Here is a 16,709-nt window from a genome sequence, read left to right as displayed (position 1 = left end):
TATTCATGGCGAGGGAAAAAAAGCCTTGCTAGAAAAACTTTGACCACAAATTGGGCCTTTCCCCAATCTAGCCAGCTTTTCGGATCTCTTATCTGACTGTGCAAGAGGAGTAAGTATAAGCATGGAGCACAGGGGTGGAAGCATGAGTGAGAGGCAGAAAAAAAGAGTGAAAACTGAGGAAATAGCGAGAGGACAGGGAGCGGTGGGGGAATGTGAGAGGGAAGCAGAGGAATAGAAAGAAATGGAAGGCGTATCAATTTATCAGAGGTACACACAAATGTTGGAGAAACTCAGCGGGTGCAGAAGCATCTATGGAGCGAAGGAAATAGGCAACGGTTCGGGCCGAAACCCTTCTTCAGACTGATGGGGGGTGGCGGGGAGAAGAAAGGGGAAAGGAGGAGGAGCCCAAGGGCTGAGGGATGGGAGGAGACAGTCCGAGGGCTGAGGAAGGGGGAGGAGACAGCAAGGGCTAACAAAATTGGGAGAATTCAATGTTCATGACCGTAGGATGCAGACTCCCCAAGCGGAATATGAGGTGTTGTTCCTCCAACTTTCGGTGTTGCTCACTCTGGCCATGGAGGAGACCCAGGACAGAGAGGTCGGATGGGGAATGGGAGGGGGAGTTGAAGTGCTGAGCCACCGGGAGGTCAGGTAGGTTCTTGCGGACCGAGCGAAGGTGTTCGGCGAAACGATCGCCCAGCCTCCGCATAGTCTCACCGATGTAGATCAGCTGGCATCTAGAGCAGCGGATGCAATAGATGAGGTTGGAGGAGATGTAGGTGAACCTCTGTCACACCTGGAACGACTGCTTGGGTCCTTGAATGGAGTCGAGGGGGGAGGTAAAGGGACAGGTGTTGCATCTCTTGCGGTTGCAACGGAAAGTGCCAGAGGAGGGGGTGGTATGGGTGGGAAGGGAAGAATTGACAAGGGAGTTGCGGAGAGAGCGGTCTTTGCGGAAGGCAGACATGGGAGGAGATGGGAAGATGTGGCGAGTGGTGGGGTCACGTTGGAGGTGGCAAAACTGACGGAGGATTACCTGTTGTATGTGACGGCTGGTGGGGTGAAAGGTGAGGACTAGGGGGACTCTGCCCTTGTTGTGAGTGCAGGGATGGGGAGAGAGAGCAGTGTTGCGGGGTATGGAAGAGAACCTGGTGCGAGCCTCATCTATGGTGGAGGAGGGGAACCCCCGTTCCCAGAAGAATGAGGACATTTCAGATGCCCTGGTGTGGAACGCATCATCCTGGGAGCAGATGCGGCGTAGACGGAGGAATTGGGAGAAGGGGATGGAGTGGGAAGCAGGGTGGGAAGAAGTGTAGTCCAGATAGCCATGGGAGTCAGTAGGTTTATAGTGGATGTCGGTCAGAAGTCTATCACCTGCGATGGAGATAGTGAGGTCAAGGAATGGTAGGGAAGTGTCGGAAATAGTCACATGCCCCTCGGGGATGAATAAAGTGCTTGATTGATTGATTGATTGATTGATTGATTGATTGATTGATTGATGGATTGATTGATTGATTGATTGATTGATGGATTGATTGATTGATTGTATTTGAGTGCCAGATGGAAGTTGGTGGTGAAATGGATGAAGTCAGTCAGTTGTGTGTGGGTGCAGGAGGTGGCACCAAGGCAGTCGTCGAGGATGGGGCCCTGGTACGTATTGAACAAGGATTGTTCGACGTATCTGACAAAGAGGCAGGCGTAGCTGGGGCCCATGCTTGTGCCCATAGCTACGCCTTGTATTTGGGGTAAATGGGAGGAGTCAAACATGAAGTTATTGAGGGTAAAGATCAACTCCGCTAGGCGTAGGAGAGTGTCAGTGGCCGGGTATAGGTCAAGGAAGAACCGGAGGGCTTTGAGGCCATCCTGGTGGGAGGTGGAGGTGTAGAGTGACTGGACGTCCATGGTGAAGATGAGGGGGTGAGGGCCTAGAGAATGGAATGCGCGGAGACGGCGGAGAGTGTCTGAGGTGTCTTGAACATAGGTAGGGAGGGATTTGACTAAGGGGGATAGGATGGAGTCAAGGTATGTGGAAATGAGTTCGGTGGGGCACGAACAGGCAGAGACAATGGGTCTACCGGGACAGTCAGGTTTGTGGATTTTGGGGAGAAGGTAAAATCGGGCCGTGTGGGGCTGGGTAACGATTAGGTTGGAGGCTCGGTTGGGCAGGGTGTGGGAGTTGATGAAGTCAGTGATGGTGCTGGAGATGGTACAGAGGATGAGTGTGTCAGAGGTTATGGAGAGAGATGGGGCTAGGAGGGTGAGGAGGATAGATCAGCCATTATTGAATGGTGGTGGACTTGATGGGCCGAATGGCCTAATTCTGCTGATATCACTTGATTTTATTGCACAGAATGTCCCCACGCACGTATGTGAACCTGGCCATCCCTTACAATACACCTATCTCCAGATATAGCTTCCCCAACCTCGGTAGCTGACCTCTGATTCTTAATTCCTGAGCCAAACAGTATTTACCTTGGAGTCACTTAACAACAAACTGTATATGACTTTGCAGTCAGCGACAAAATAAATTGAAAATTATCTTGCAATGCAGTGGGAATTTCCAAATATCTTCAGATTGATTTCTAGCAAGGCAAAAGACATGCCGCTCATGACCAGCGAGTCTGAAGATGCTGCCTGAGTCACTCCAGCTTTTTGGGTCTATCTAGAGAACACATCAGTTCTTTATTTGTAATGACAGCCTTGGTTTAAGTCCCCTTCTTATCCATTCCCTCACCCTGCAGCCCACCACACTCATTGACTTTCGATGATTAGACACAAAATGTTGGAGTAACTCAGCAGGACAGGAAGCATCTCTGGAGAGAAGGAATGAGTGACGTTTAGGGTCGAGACCCTTCTTCAGACTTGGCTTACTGGGTGGCTTCTGTTCTGCTTGGTAATCCAAGTGCCTGGAATCAGGAGGTTGCTGCCTATGACTATTTTAACGAAACTCGGGTCTCAGAAAGGCACCGGCTTCCTCCTGTTAGAACAGCAGTCTGTGCCAATACATTACCCCAGACAGTTACTCAAAAGATACAATTGACCATGGGAAGTGAAAGTGCAAAGCATAGAAATAAATGAAACTGATGCACAGGAGAAGCCAGCTGGATCATCAAATCTCTCCAACACCATGCTGGTTCGAACATTATTTTTAAACATTTATTCTTGGCATCCTACCTCCGAACACTTTACCGGCCAGAGACCCTGGTTCAATCCTGACCACAGGTGCTGTCTGTGCGGAGTTTGTAGGTTCTCCCGGTGACCCGCATATGTTTTCTCCTGGAGCTCCGGTTTCCTTGTACACTCCAAAGACCTACAGGTGTATAGGTTATTTGACCTGATAATATTGTACATTTTTCCCTAGTGTGTGTGTGGGATAGTGTTTGTGTGAGTGTGCGGGGATCATTGGTCGGCGTGGAAGACAGTGGGTCAAAGGGCCTGTTTCCGTGCTGCATCTCTAAACTAAACATAATTTGCAAGAGTGCTGGAGAAAGCTTGCTTGCCCATTTACTGTCTCAAAGAATGTTACATGTACAGGTAATAAAATGAGGAGACAAAATATATATATTTTTTAAATAACAAATAACCAAAGGAATGAAGATATCACCATGGGGAGTCATATTTGCACAGTGAATGGATGCATGAGACTGTCTTTGATTCATCCTGTCACAGGGTTAAAAATAGCACTGACGCAACTGTAAGGTTGACTGATTCCAAAGAACAAAATGAATAGGAAAGAGAATCAGAAAGAAGGATTAAGAGGATTGTCTACAAACAAGAGAAGGATTGTTAATTGATATGCAATGGAAGTAAAACCCTTGAATTTTCAGTTATAAACTAGATTATATGAGTAGGCACCTGCTGAAGAAATTAAATATTTTCATAGAAATTTCTTAGAAAATAGGTGCAAGAGGAGGCCATTTGGCCCTTCGAGCCAGCACTGCCATTCATTGTGATCATGGCTGATCATCCATAATCAGTAACCCGTGCCTGCCTTCTCTCCACATCCGTTGATTCCGCAAACCCCTAGAGCTCTATCTAACTCTCTTTTTAATTCATCCAGGGAATTGGCAGAACTGCCTTCTGTGGCAGAGAATTCCACAAATTCACAACTCTCTGAGTAAAAAAGTTTTTTCTCATCTCAGTTTTAAATGGCCTCCCCTTTATTCTTCAACTGTGACCCCTGGTTCTGGACTCCCCCAACATTGGGATCATTTTTCAAGCATCTAGCTTGTCCTGTCGTTTTATAATTTTTATACGTTTCAATAAGATACCCTCTCATCCTTCTAAATTCCAGTGAATGCAAGCCCAGTCTTTCTAATCTTTCCTCATATGACAGTCCCGCCATCCCAGGGATTAACCTTGTGAACCACTGCCTCAATAGCAAGGATGTTCTTCCTCAAATTAGGAGACCAAAACTGCACACAATACTCCAGATGTGGACTCACCCTGTACAACTGCAGAAGGACCTCTTTAATCCTATATTCAAATTTTAATTTGGATTTCTGCAGAGATTGTGCATAATTGTACAAATTCCTTTCACTTGTGCTCTATTATTTAACATAGCATTATATTTGCTTTGATTTGTAATCCTTTAACATTTAAGAGCACAGCAAACTATAAAGCTACTGTAAAACTCAGATAATCTAATGGCTTCAGAAATTTGAATGATGTGACGTCTGGCTCACCAGGTGATGTGTGCCTGAGTCCTTTCCATTCATTAGGGCCTCAGTACATGCACTCGTTGTACACTCAAGGGACCCTAGATCCTGTGCGCCCTTTAAAATTATCTACTGCACTACAAAATGTATTTAACGATTTAAAATATATATTTGAAAATGTGTGAGGTTATTACGATCTATAACATCACAATAGCCTGAAAAATCCAGCACCGTCTAATTCCCAAACTTGTCAGTTTATCAGTTGTAGTCTATTGCAGTTTAGAGTTTAGAGAGGTACATCGTGGAAACAGGCCCTTCGGCCCATCGATCAGCGACCAGCGATCCCCGTTACACTAGCACACACTGCACACTAGGGACAATTTATAATTTTTACAGGATCCAATTAACATACAAACCGATATGTCTTTGGAGTGTGGGAGGAAACCAGAGCACCCGGGGAAAACCCTCGTGGTCACGGGGAGAACGTACAAACTCCGTACAGAAAGCACCCATAGTCAGGATCGAACCCGCATCTCTGGCACTGCAAGGCAGCAACTCTACCGTGGTGTCGCAAATTAACAGGCATAACATTTCCGAAATTAGTACTGTACATCTGCATCAAAGGAAAATATGCAAATTTGTTTTTCTCTGCAGTGGGTCTCATTTTTTTTCTGCATTTTATAGAATAAAGTAAATGGAATCACATATAATTTATCAGTCATGTGGAAACAAAATTTTGACTGTGATGCAGGGCAAATTCACTTTCTCACTTTTCACATAGTAGTAAGGAATGACAAATGTAGGTGCAAATTACCTCGGAAACATTTACCAAGCACTAAATCTGTATTGTGATACCTATAAAAATGGTGAATCTAAATTTCAGCACAAGAAATGGGCATCTGTAGTGGGAATTCTAAAAAGTTAAATTCTGTGTTGTAATGATTTCTCCATGTTGTTGAGGTTTTGGCTTCACGTACTATCTATATTACTAAAAGTCTGATCTTGGCCACTTCCTATTGTTCTGTACATTGATTTTAGAAAAAACACTGCCACTTATGGCTGTGATTTTTGGCCATCTTACCCAGAGCCCCCCTCCGCTGCGCAGGACAAGAGGATTTTTCCCATCGATTAAAAATAAAAGAGTTATTAGTATGTAACATGTTTTGAGATTCGCTCTCCTGAGGGTCACGTCCCTTCCAGAGGGACTATAAAACCCGGAAATGTTGAGTGCCTCAGTCAGTCTCTGCAAGATGGGGGAACAAGAGGGTCACGTCTCACAGTCTGAGATGTGAATAACACTGAAGACGTGTCTCCTAACTGGCCTGTCAGTGCCCTTAATGTTGTTTAAAAATATAGTTTAGAAATGCTAAAACTGTGTTGCTTTTGGTTTGGAAATGCTAAAGCTGTGTTGCCTTTGGTTTGGAAATGCTAAAGCTGTGTTGTCTTTGGTTTGGAAATGTTAAAGCTGTGGTGCCTTTGGTTTGGAAATGTTAAAGCTGTATTGCCTAGCCTAGCCTAATTAAAGTTGCCTTGCCTAAATAAAGTTGCCTTGCCTAATTAAAGTTGCCTTGCCTTCTATATAATTAAAAGTCTAATCTTGGCCACTTCCTGTTTGCGCTTTATATTGATTGTAGAAAAAACGCTACGATGTACGGCTGTGATCTTTGGTCATCTTACTCAGAATCCCCCTCCGCTCATCAGGTGCCGAGGATTTTTCCCATCGATTAAAAATAAAAGAGTTATTAGTGTTTAAAAATTGTTGAGATTCTCTCTCCTGTCAATCATGCCATGAAGGCCACGCCCCTTCTGGTAGGGATTATAATACACAGAAGTGTGGGCGTGGCTTAGTCTCTGCAAGATAGAGGAGGGAGAGGTCACGACTCGCTGTCTTTAATGGCCTTGTACCCTGCTTGAAATGGTATGAAAAAGTACTTGAATTTGGTGGCCTTGCACCCTGCTTGAAATGGAATTTCAAGGAATAGCTGTGAGTCAACTGCCAGCCCACCAGCCGTGAGTGAGTGAGCTGCCAGCACAACAGGCTTGAGTGACTGAGCCGCCAACCCAAGAATCCATTCAACCCACAATTTCCACACTAGCCCTCTGGAAACCAGTCCCTTCAGCCCACAACACCCATACTAGTGCTCCAGCAAGCCCCCCCCCCCCCCTCCCCCCCCCCCCCCCCCCCCCTCCCCACTGGCCACCAATATTGATATTGGTGGAGAGGTGGAACATTGCATTGGGGGACCAGCCCTCCCGTGTGATGCTGGCAATCAGACCCACTTAGTCTAATTTTGGTAAATATTATTTATTCTGCTACCTGTAAAACCAGCTATTAAGATTAACATGTATTGATTCACTTCTGTTCTCAATTTGTGGCTAGAAAATAATTAATGTTAAGAATATATTTAGTTAAATGCCAATTCTTATACACCCTGCTGTACTCGGTCACTGGTAGGTATATTAAAGATATTGTTTTATTGATACACAGACATACAATGGGTCGCATTGAAGCACATTTCAGGGCCAGTTTATAAATGAGACATATTTCAAAATTTGTTTTTGATGATCATCTAATAGTATCACAGAATTTTTTCAATCAATTACCAAAGAAGCCTGAAAACAGTCCCTCAAAAAGTGCTGCACTTCCTCAGTTTTGTGCCAACATGTCACACAATGTCGTAAGATTGGATTTCCTGGAGTGGATTCTTTAGCTTTTTAGCCTTTTGTGTGCCCTTATCCTAGTCAACCTTGCCCCAAGCCTCTTCTTGTCTTCCGCCTTCCAGCCTATTCATCCATCAGCTTCCAAAGCTTGGGTCCCACTGGCCTGCCACTCCCCATCCTTCTCTGCCAGTCCTGCACAAGTTTTACCTTTGCCGCCCAGTTTAGCAATTCTTTTTTAACAGTGGTCAAAAATGCCCACTTTAACCCAACTTCATTGAAAACCAGCACATGCTTTGAACACACCTTGTGTAATATCACTGGAAGTCAGTTGATATTTAGAAACAAAGGCATTCACTTGCCAAATTTTTGTTAACATCACATTTTAAATGGATTGAAATGTCAAAGGCTAGTAAATTTGTAAGTAGAGATTTCATAGCATGTCCAGTGTATACTTCATACCCAGTACATTTCAGTTTTACATCACAAATGTTAAAGAAGTAAACAAACAAAAGTTGGTGTCATTTGGAAAGTACAAAATGATCAATTAAGTGGAATTACCTTCACTGTTATAAGAAACAATTTACTGAATTTCTTTGTTTACTTTAGTTTTGGTTTAGAGATACAGTACGGAAACTCTGGCCCACCGAATCTGCGGCGACCAGCGATCCCTGCACACTAACACTATCCTACACACTCTAGGAACAATTTACAATTTTACCAAGCCAATGAGCCTACAAATCTGTATGTCTTTGGAGGAAATCAGAGGTCCTGGAGAAAACCCCCCGCAGGTCACGGTGAGAACGTTAAAAAAAACATACAGACAGTACCCATAGTCAAGATTGAACCCTGGTCTCTGGCGCTGCAAGGCAGCAACTCTACTGCTGCACCACGTACTGCCTGGGTTCAAAGAAATACGAAGAAATTCAAGGTATTTTTTGTGAATTTAAAGGAGCACTTTAAACTGACAATCCACGTTGGGAGCAGAAGAACAAACAATAAATGATCATTAATGAAAGACTTACCTACTTTGCCAGACTAACGAAACAGGCAATTTGCTGGTTAATCCTGACACAAGGTGTCTTACTCCTGCACAAAGCATTATTGAAAGAGAAAGAAAGCGAGAGATTTATCCAATTAAAACCGGCATACTCATAAATTATTTTTATGTCAATATTTCTGAACAACAGTAAGCATTTACTCAGGAAATTGCACTTTAGCTGCCAAACATTAATGGGATGCAATAAAATATAAACTGGTCAGGGTGTGCAGACAAATGTAATACTCATTATAGAAACTGACATTCATGGCATTTGTGTATTTTATTGTACGTCTTTAGTAATTGATTTTCTATTGATTTTTTTCCTACATGAATCATTATTATTAATGGGACTATTTATACTTTGGCTCAGCATGAGAGTAAAGATGGATTGGTATCAAATTAAACTTCCTTAACTACAAATTCACAAGAATTATGGAGAGCCTTAAATGCCTGTCCCACTTGGACGAACTAATCGACGAGTTAGAAGACCCTAGACGAGTTGAAAAAAAAGTCAAGGTCGTGTTGACTCACCAAAGTAAAAGACCTCCCATGACCTCCTACGACTATGTCTACGACCTCCTACGACTATGTCTACGACCTCCTACGACCCCCTTCGACCTCAGTCTTCCGCACCTAAGACCAACTACGACTAGCTACGAGTGGAAAATGATCACATGATAAAATGATGTCATGTTTGCATTTTTTTTTCTCGGGCCAGTTACCGACCTACGACTACCTAAGATTATCTACAACTACCTATAACTACCATCACGACCTACTACGACCTACCTACGAGTAAAAAGTATCACTTTTTTCCACGCCAACCTTTTTTTTACTTGTGGACATTTTTTATCAGGCTGGAAAAAAACGCCGCAACCTACTTGAGGTCACGAGTACGCGGAGACCACTCACGAGCATGAGGAAGAGTTACGAAGACCTCCAAAGACCTCGTGGCGACCATGCTGCGAGTATGAGTCAAGGGCAAACTCAGCAGAGGTCGCCAGTTAGGTCATGAAAGTGGGACAGTGGCTTTAAGCTTCCGACTTAGGAAACAGAGAAACATAAGACACAGGAATCCCAGGTCAATGGCGCTATAAGCTCTTGCCTGTCACAAACTTTCTTTGAGAGTAGGTCTTTATATCGGCCAGCTATATAAGATCACGGAGATACAACAAACTGGACTACTGAACAAAACACAAAGTACTGGAGTAACTCAACAGGTCAGGCAGCATCTACCTGATATTCTTTTGGGTCAGGATACTTCTTCAGACTGGCTGTAATATGAGCTAAGATGGGGCAGGACAAGACATGTCAATTCATACACCAGCATCAAGTTCCTTCCTACACAAGACGTGGCAAGTAAAGAGTCTCCTTCCATTCCACTTCGACTTGTATCCATCGCTCTGGCTTCACATTTCATTCATATCCTCTTCTTATCTATCACCCTTTTTCTTCTTTTCATCTCTGGCCTTTGTCACCATCTGCCAACCAAGATTCAAGATTCAAGATTCAATTTAATTGTCATTTGGACCCCTTGAGGTCCAAACGAAATGCCGTTTCTGCAGCCATACATTACAAACAAATAGACCCAAGACACAACATAATTTACATAAACATCCATCACATCGCTGTGATGGAAGGCCAAAAAAACGTATCTCTTCACTGCACTCTCAGAGTCAAAGTCAAAGCCCCCAGCTGGCGATGGTGATTGTCCCGCAGCCATTAAAGCCACGCCGGGTGATGCGAGGTCGCACACCGGGTCTTGGTGTTAGAGCCCCCGGCGTGCGCTCGCAGAGTCCCACGGCCATTCCAAGCCGCGCGGGGGCGGTGATGTCAGGCCCCGCTCCAGGAGCTCTTCAACCCCGCAACTCGGGCGGGAGATGTCGCCGTTGCAGGAGCCCTGAAAAGCGGTCTCTCTCCAGGGACCCGCGGGCTCCCGGTGCCGCCGTCCACCAGACCCGCAGTTGCAGCCTCCGAATCTCCGGAGGTCGGGTCGCAGCAGCAGCAGCGCTCCACCACCTCTCCACCCGCTCCGGACTCGGCCAGCTCCGCGACGGTGAGGTGAGTCGTCGGCACCAGAGTCCCCGGTCTTCTCCTGTTGGAGGCCGCTCCTCGTTGCAGCCCCAACGACAACGGAGACCCGACAGAAAAGGTCGGGTCTCCCGTGCAGGGAGAGATTTAAAAGTTGCCCCCTCCCACACACACACCCCAACAAAAAATAACAAAAACTACATAGAAACATAGACAAAAAATAATAAAAACGCGGACGGGCTGCAGAGGCCGCTGCTGACGAGAGTCGCGCCGCCTACCGGACCCTCCTTAACAATATAGGAAAGAAATGCAGATGCTGGTTTAAACCAAAGATAGACACAAAAAGCTGGAGTAACTCAGCGGGACAGGCAGCATCTCTGGAGAGAAGGAATGGGTCTCAACGGGACAGGCAACTGAGGAAGGGTTTCGACCTGAAACGTCACCTATTCCTTCTCTCCAGAGATGCCGCCTGTTCCGCTGAATTACTCCAGCTTTTTTCCGCTGAATTACTCCAGCTTTTTGTCTATCCTCCTTATTGGTATCCATCTATCATTTGCCAGGCCTTGTCCAAGCCCCAGTTCATTTCCAGCTTCTCCCTCCTAAAATCAGTCTGAAAAAGAGTCCCAACCTAAAACATTGCTTTTTAATTCCCTCCAGAGATGCTGCCTGACCCGCTGAGTTACTCAACCACTTGTGTTTGATTTGCTTGCGTGGTGTCTAGTAACGTAAGAAAATGGTGCACAGACAAATTTCAGGAAGATGTTGCACAATTCCTGGCAATTTAATTTAGTTTAGATATACAGCGCGGAAACAGGCCCTTCGGCCAACCGAGTCCGCGCCGACCAGCAATCCCCGCACATTAACAAACACATACTAGGGACAATTTTCTTTTACACATGCACAAAGCCAATTAACCTACATACCTGTACGTCTTTGGAGTGTGGGAGGAAACCGAAGATCTCGGAGAAAACCCACGGACACGGGGAGAACGTACAAAATCCATACAGAGAGCACCCACAGTCGCAGCTTGTAACTAAAAAAAGTGATGCAAATATGTGATGACTTCCACCATTTTGTGCAAGGCAAATTCTTACTAGGATGGTAATCTATAAACGATTTCAAAGGACAGAAAAATGTTGAGGAAGGAACTGCAGGTGCTGGTTTAAACCGAAGATAGATACAAAAAGCTGGAGTAACTCAGCGGGTCAGACAACATCTCAGGAGAAAAGGAATAGATTTTGGGTCAAGCTCCTTCTTCAGACTGAGAGTCAGTGGAAACGGAAATGACAGATAGATGGTGAACTAGAGAGATATAGAACGAATGAATGAAAGATATGCAAAAAAGTAACGATAATCAAGGAAACAATAGAACCATTTTGTCTTTTTGTTCTCTTCCTAGGGGGTGTATGAAGAATATGAAGCAGAGGCATGAAGCACAATATGACCATGAATATTAAAAGAAAACTCTAATTGTCTTCTATTGATCCAATGATTCCTTAACTTTTTTGTTATTTTCTTATGCAGTGTAAAATAATCCTTTGTTAGTCATACTGTTGTTATAAAATGTTACCTGCCGTGGCTCATTTCATTTTATTCCTCCTACTGAAATGAGACCTTGACTTTGTAGAGATCCCATTGTTTGTGAACTGTTTCTACATATGATATCATGTGTTTAAGAATGACAAATATTAATATTAACTTCAAGTTTGAACTTCAAATTAAATGGCTATCTAGCTGTACATTGCTTGTTTGTGACCAAGTATTTCATATTGACTAATTTTTATACATTGTTGAATGTTGTTTTATTGTAACCTCCAAATAGGAACTAAATAGAATCTTTATTATATTGAATTGTGGAATAAAAGTGTCCAGGTGAGTCGCAAGGCAAGCAAATATAAGAGGATATGTTTTTGTGTTGATAAGATTGCCCACCTGTAAATAAAGTGATGGAATTACACTTAGTCTGTTTCTGTAATTTTTCTCTGGAATATAATGGACATTTTTTTTGTTAATTACATATAATTTGGGCAGCACGGTGGCGTAGCAGTAGAGTTGCTGCTATACAGCGCCAGAAAGCCAGGTTCGATCCAGACTATGGGTGTTGTCTGTACGGAGTTTGTACGTTCTCCCTGTGACCTGCGTGGGTTTTCTCCAGGAGCTCCACTTTCCTCCATAGATGTACAGGTTTGTAGGTGATTGGCTTGGTAAAATTGTAAATTGTCGCTAGTGTGTTTAGGATACTGTTATGCCCATGTCCCACTTTGGAAACCTGAACGGAAACCTCTGGAGATTTTGCGCCCCACCCAAGGTTTCCATGCGGTTCCCGGAGGTTTTTGTCAGTCTCCCTAATGGTCAAAAGTGGTTTCCGCTTCTTCTATGTTCCGGCGATTATTTCAAGAATTAAAAACCGGCTGCGACTTAAAATAGGTTGCCGTTTTAAAAATTGGTGATTTTTTAGTCGAAGCCAGTTTGTAGTTGAACCAGAGGTTGCAGGTGCGAAGAAAAACATAGCAAATTTGCAGATGCCGTTTTAAAACTGTGGGAGGATTTTTTAGGCGATGTCGTTCAGCTTGGGTTGGGCAGATGCATGCTGCAGTTGATAAAGGTGAGGTTATCCACTTTGGTAGCAAAAACTGGAAGGCAGATTTCTATCTAAATGGTGTCAAGTTGGGAAAGGGGAAGTACAACGGGATCTGGGGGTCCTTGTTCATCAGTCAACGAAAGTAAGCATGCAGGTACAGCAGGCAGTGAAGAAAGTGAATGGCATGTTGGCCTTTATAACAAGAGGATTTGAGTATAGGAGCAAAGAGGTCCTTCTGCAGTTGTATAGGGCCCTAGTGAGACCACACCTGGAGTAATGTGTGCAGTTTTGGTCCTCTAATTTGAGGAAGGACATTCTTGCTATTGAGAGAGTGCAGCGTATGTTAACAAGGATAATTCCTGGGATGGCGGGACTGTCATATGCTGAGAATGGAGCGGCTGGGCTTGTATACTCTGGAGTTTAGAAGAGGATCCTATTGAAACATATAAGATTATTTAGGGTTTGGACACGCAGGAGGATGGAAACATGTTCCCGATGTTGGGGGAGTCCAAAACCAGGGGGCCATAGTTTAAGAATAAGGGGTAAGCCATTTAGAACGGAGACGAGGAAACACTTTTTCTCACAGAGAGTTGTGAGTCTGTGGAATTCTCTGCCTCAGAGGAGGTGGAGGCCGGTTCTCTGGATACTTTCAAGAGAGAGCTAGATAGGGCTCTTAAAGATAGCGGAGTCAGGTGATATGGGGAGAAGGCAGGAACGGGGTACTGGTTGGGGATGATCAGCCATGATCACATTAAATGGCGGTGCTGGCTTGAAGGGGCCGAATGGCCTACTCCTGCACTATTGTCCATTGTCCATTGTCTATTGTCTATTGTTTCACAGCAGCCCAGCTAATTGCCCTGCACAGATTAGTGGAGCAGTCAATTAATTCAGTGGAGCATGCATCTGAGGTCTCCTGCATAGCCACCCCAGCATCTGCACATCAAGAGTCAAGAGTGTTTTATTGCCATGTGTACCAGGACAGAACAATAACATATAGAGTGATGAATCTGTGGATTTCCTTGCTGCAGACAGCTGTGGAGGCCAAGTCAATGGAAAATGTTAAGGCAGATATTGACAGATTCTTGATTAGTAAAGGTGTCAGGGGTTATGGGAAGCAGGCAGGAGAATGGGATTGAGGAAGATAGATAGATCAGTCATGATTGATTAGCAGAGTGGACCATGGGCCAAATGGCCTAATTCTGCTCCTATAACTTATGAACTTATTGTTACAATACATTTGTAAGCACCATATTCAATATATACCAACCAAACAAAAACAGTTCAACAAATAAAAAATCCAATATAGTGTAAAAGCAAAACAAAGCCCAAAGACCTTAGAGCATCCCTGAACGTTGGGCTTGTCCCTGAGTGAAGCACAATAGCCAACATGCTCCAGTTATTGCAGCAGATGCATCAAATGCTTGGTGTCGAGTTCATGCATCAAATTGACACCAGGCAATTGTTGTATCTAATGTAGTTTACCTTTGGTAGTGTTTACTGGCTGTTCAACACTACTCACAGCCAAGACTCTCAGTCATGAATGCAAATTGCCACACCAAGCTCACGATCAAAATGTTTGTTAGCACACTACACATTGACCACAATGTACCTTCTTTGATGTAGTCCAGTTTCTAGGATGACTTTTCTGTTTATGGCCTATCATTTTGCCAAGCATTTCACCAATGAATATGGTTCACACTTAGTCTAATCCATTTGGTGCTCACTGTTATTGAATTAGAGCAAGACTAGATGAGCAGCTGTCCTTTTCAGACCTAGCCATAAAAAAATCAGATGATGCCACATTCACTGGCACTCAGCTACATCACATGGGCTTTTCAGTATTTTAAAATGCTAAATCTGCAATTCCGTTTAAAATTGCATTCGTTTGCAAAGGGAGATAAAAGGAAAAGCACGTGCCTACGCTGTCTTTATTGAATAACTCTACTAATCTCTTTTTTTTACAAAACATTCTGCTTCACTAATCGCGGTTTATCAAGCCCCCGCCTTAGGGCATGGGCAGCAGAACTATTAAACCCAATGTGAAGTTGCTGCTGCCTCATTTATTGCATTGAACAGAACGGAGCAGAATAACATGGCAGCGATGAAAAAAACGTTTGAAGGGCTGAAGAGCACAACGCAGACAGCTGCAAAGGGAATGGCAGATACAACAGGTTAGTAGCTGGGCAAACAGGTGGAGTGGGGGGGGGTTCATTTGGCACATCAGAAAAGTATAATCACGTTACTGTTTTTAATAGTTAAACTTCTTCCTCACCTTTTAGTGATGGCCGCTCAAGAAGCAGTTCAGCAGGTGGCTGATTCATCCAAGGACACCACTAAAACAGGTGAACTGTGATCTCCACTGCTTCACAATCTGTCTATTACAAACACCGATCCGTAACAGAGGATAACATTTCTTTGTACACTGTATCTCCACAGATGATAAATGAAGTAGAAAAAAATAGAAATCATATCTTAATGCAGTAATATTTTAAAATACTCCAGTTTTGTGGAGAAAGCTTTGAAGCATAAGATTCTGTAGCATCTTTTAATCTTACAGTGACTGTGTGGAGGTGCTGAATGCTACTCACCCAGATTTGTTTTCATGTATGTCTATAGCCACGGAGGAAGCATCAAAACAAACACAAACTGCTATCAACTCCGTTGCTTCCAAGGCACAGGAGGGTATCAAAGGTCTTGGTCAGAGGCTCGTGCAGAAATGAACATCTGGATTTTCTTTTGCAAAACTAATAAGATTCATAAACATTACCATTTAATTGTACACAATTGATGTCATTAGATAAAATACCTGGAACTACAAAAGAAATCCATAGAAGCCTAATCGAGGATTCATGCTTTAACCCCTTTGATAGGTTGTCTGTTTATTTTAAGGTCAATACATTGTAAATTAAATTAAATAAAAAGTGTTGTGCATATTAAAGTAAGAGAAACCAGAACAAAGCCAAGTTTGAACAAGTAGTAATGCCAAAATAACAGAGCATGTTAAAATAACAAAACACCTTTACAATTTTAAATAAAATCCTTTGAATAAAGTAGAAACCTAATTACATGAACTCTTCCCTCAACCCATGACATTGAGCATGCAGTTCTATGTACAATTCTGTAATGTCAGAGAGAAAAAAAAGCTTTAAGCATTAAAGAAAACCCTTCATTATAGGGTACCGTGGGTGTTCAATTATGTCCAAAACTACTGGAGTAGAATATCATATTATCATCATCGCTTATAGTGGTATAATGAAATGTCATCATTTCAGGATTTGATGCTTTTATTACAATGCAATAAAATGTAAATTGTGATAAATATAGATTATGGTACTTTCTCCTCAGAGATGAAAAAATGCAACCTTCAAGCCTTGTTCCTTTATCAACATTTTTAAACATGAATCTAGTTTTCAATAAGGCATCCTACTGATGAAAATAAGGAATACACATGCTGGTGGCTGCAATATTTCCAACAAGGCATTCACTTAGTACATCCAATAATATCATAAAGTGAAAGGGGAAAAGTACATTCAGGTGCTAATGCTGAACCACCCACATTCCATTCATAAAAATGACCACTACATATCTCTTAAAATCAATCACTTCCTTATTTGTTGAAATACAGATATATTGGAGAGTTGAACCCTGCAGCTAATTGTGACCCAAATTAAGTTCAGTCAAACTAACATATACCTCTCTATTTAAGAAACAGGACTTGTGCATGTAATCCACTCTCCTG

At 43.3% G+C, this 16,709-nt stretch overlaps 1 protein-coding gene across 2 annotated transcripts in view; it reads left to right on the top strand.

Annotated features, from left to right (window-relative positions):
• Positions 1-12,346, top strand: part of sncb (synuclein, beta) — a 59,149-nt gene extending 46,803 nt beyond the window's left edge. For both annotated transcript variants that reach the window (XM_055643071.1, XM_055643072.1), the window contains exon 6: positions 11,789-12,346. In XM_055643071.1, the coding sequence (XP_055499046.1) occupies positions 11,789-11,821 (33 nt within the window). In that variant the 3' untranslated portion in view covers positions 11,822-12,346. The remainder of the gene's footprint in view (positions 1-11,788) is intronic.
• The last annotated feature ends 4,363 nt before the right edge of the window (positions 12,347-16,709 follow it).

Source organism: Leucoraja erinacea, chromosome 11 (assembly GCF_028641065.1).
Source record: "Leucoraja erinacea ecotype New England chromosome 11, Leri_hhj_1, whole genome shotgun sequence".
NCBI lineage: Eukaryota > Metazoa > Chordata > Chondrichthyes > Rajiformes > Rajidae > Leucoraja > Leucoraja erinaceus.
Note: the sequence above shows the minus strand (reverse complement) of the source record. Positions and strands in the feature narration are given on the sequence as shown.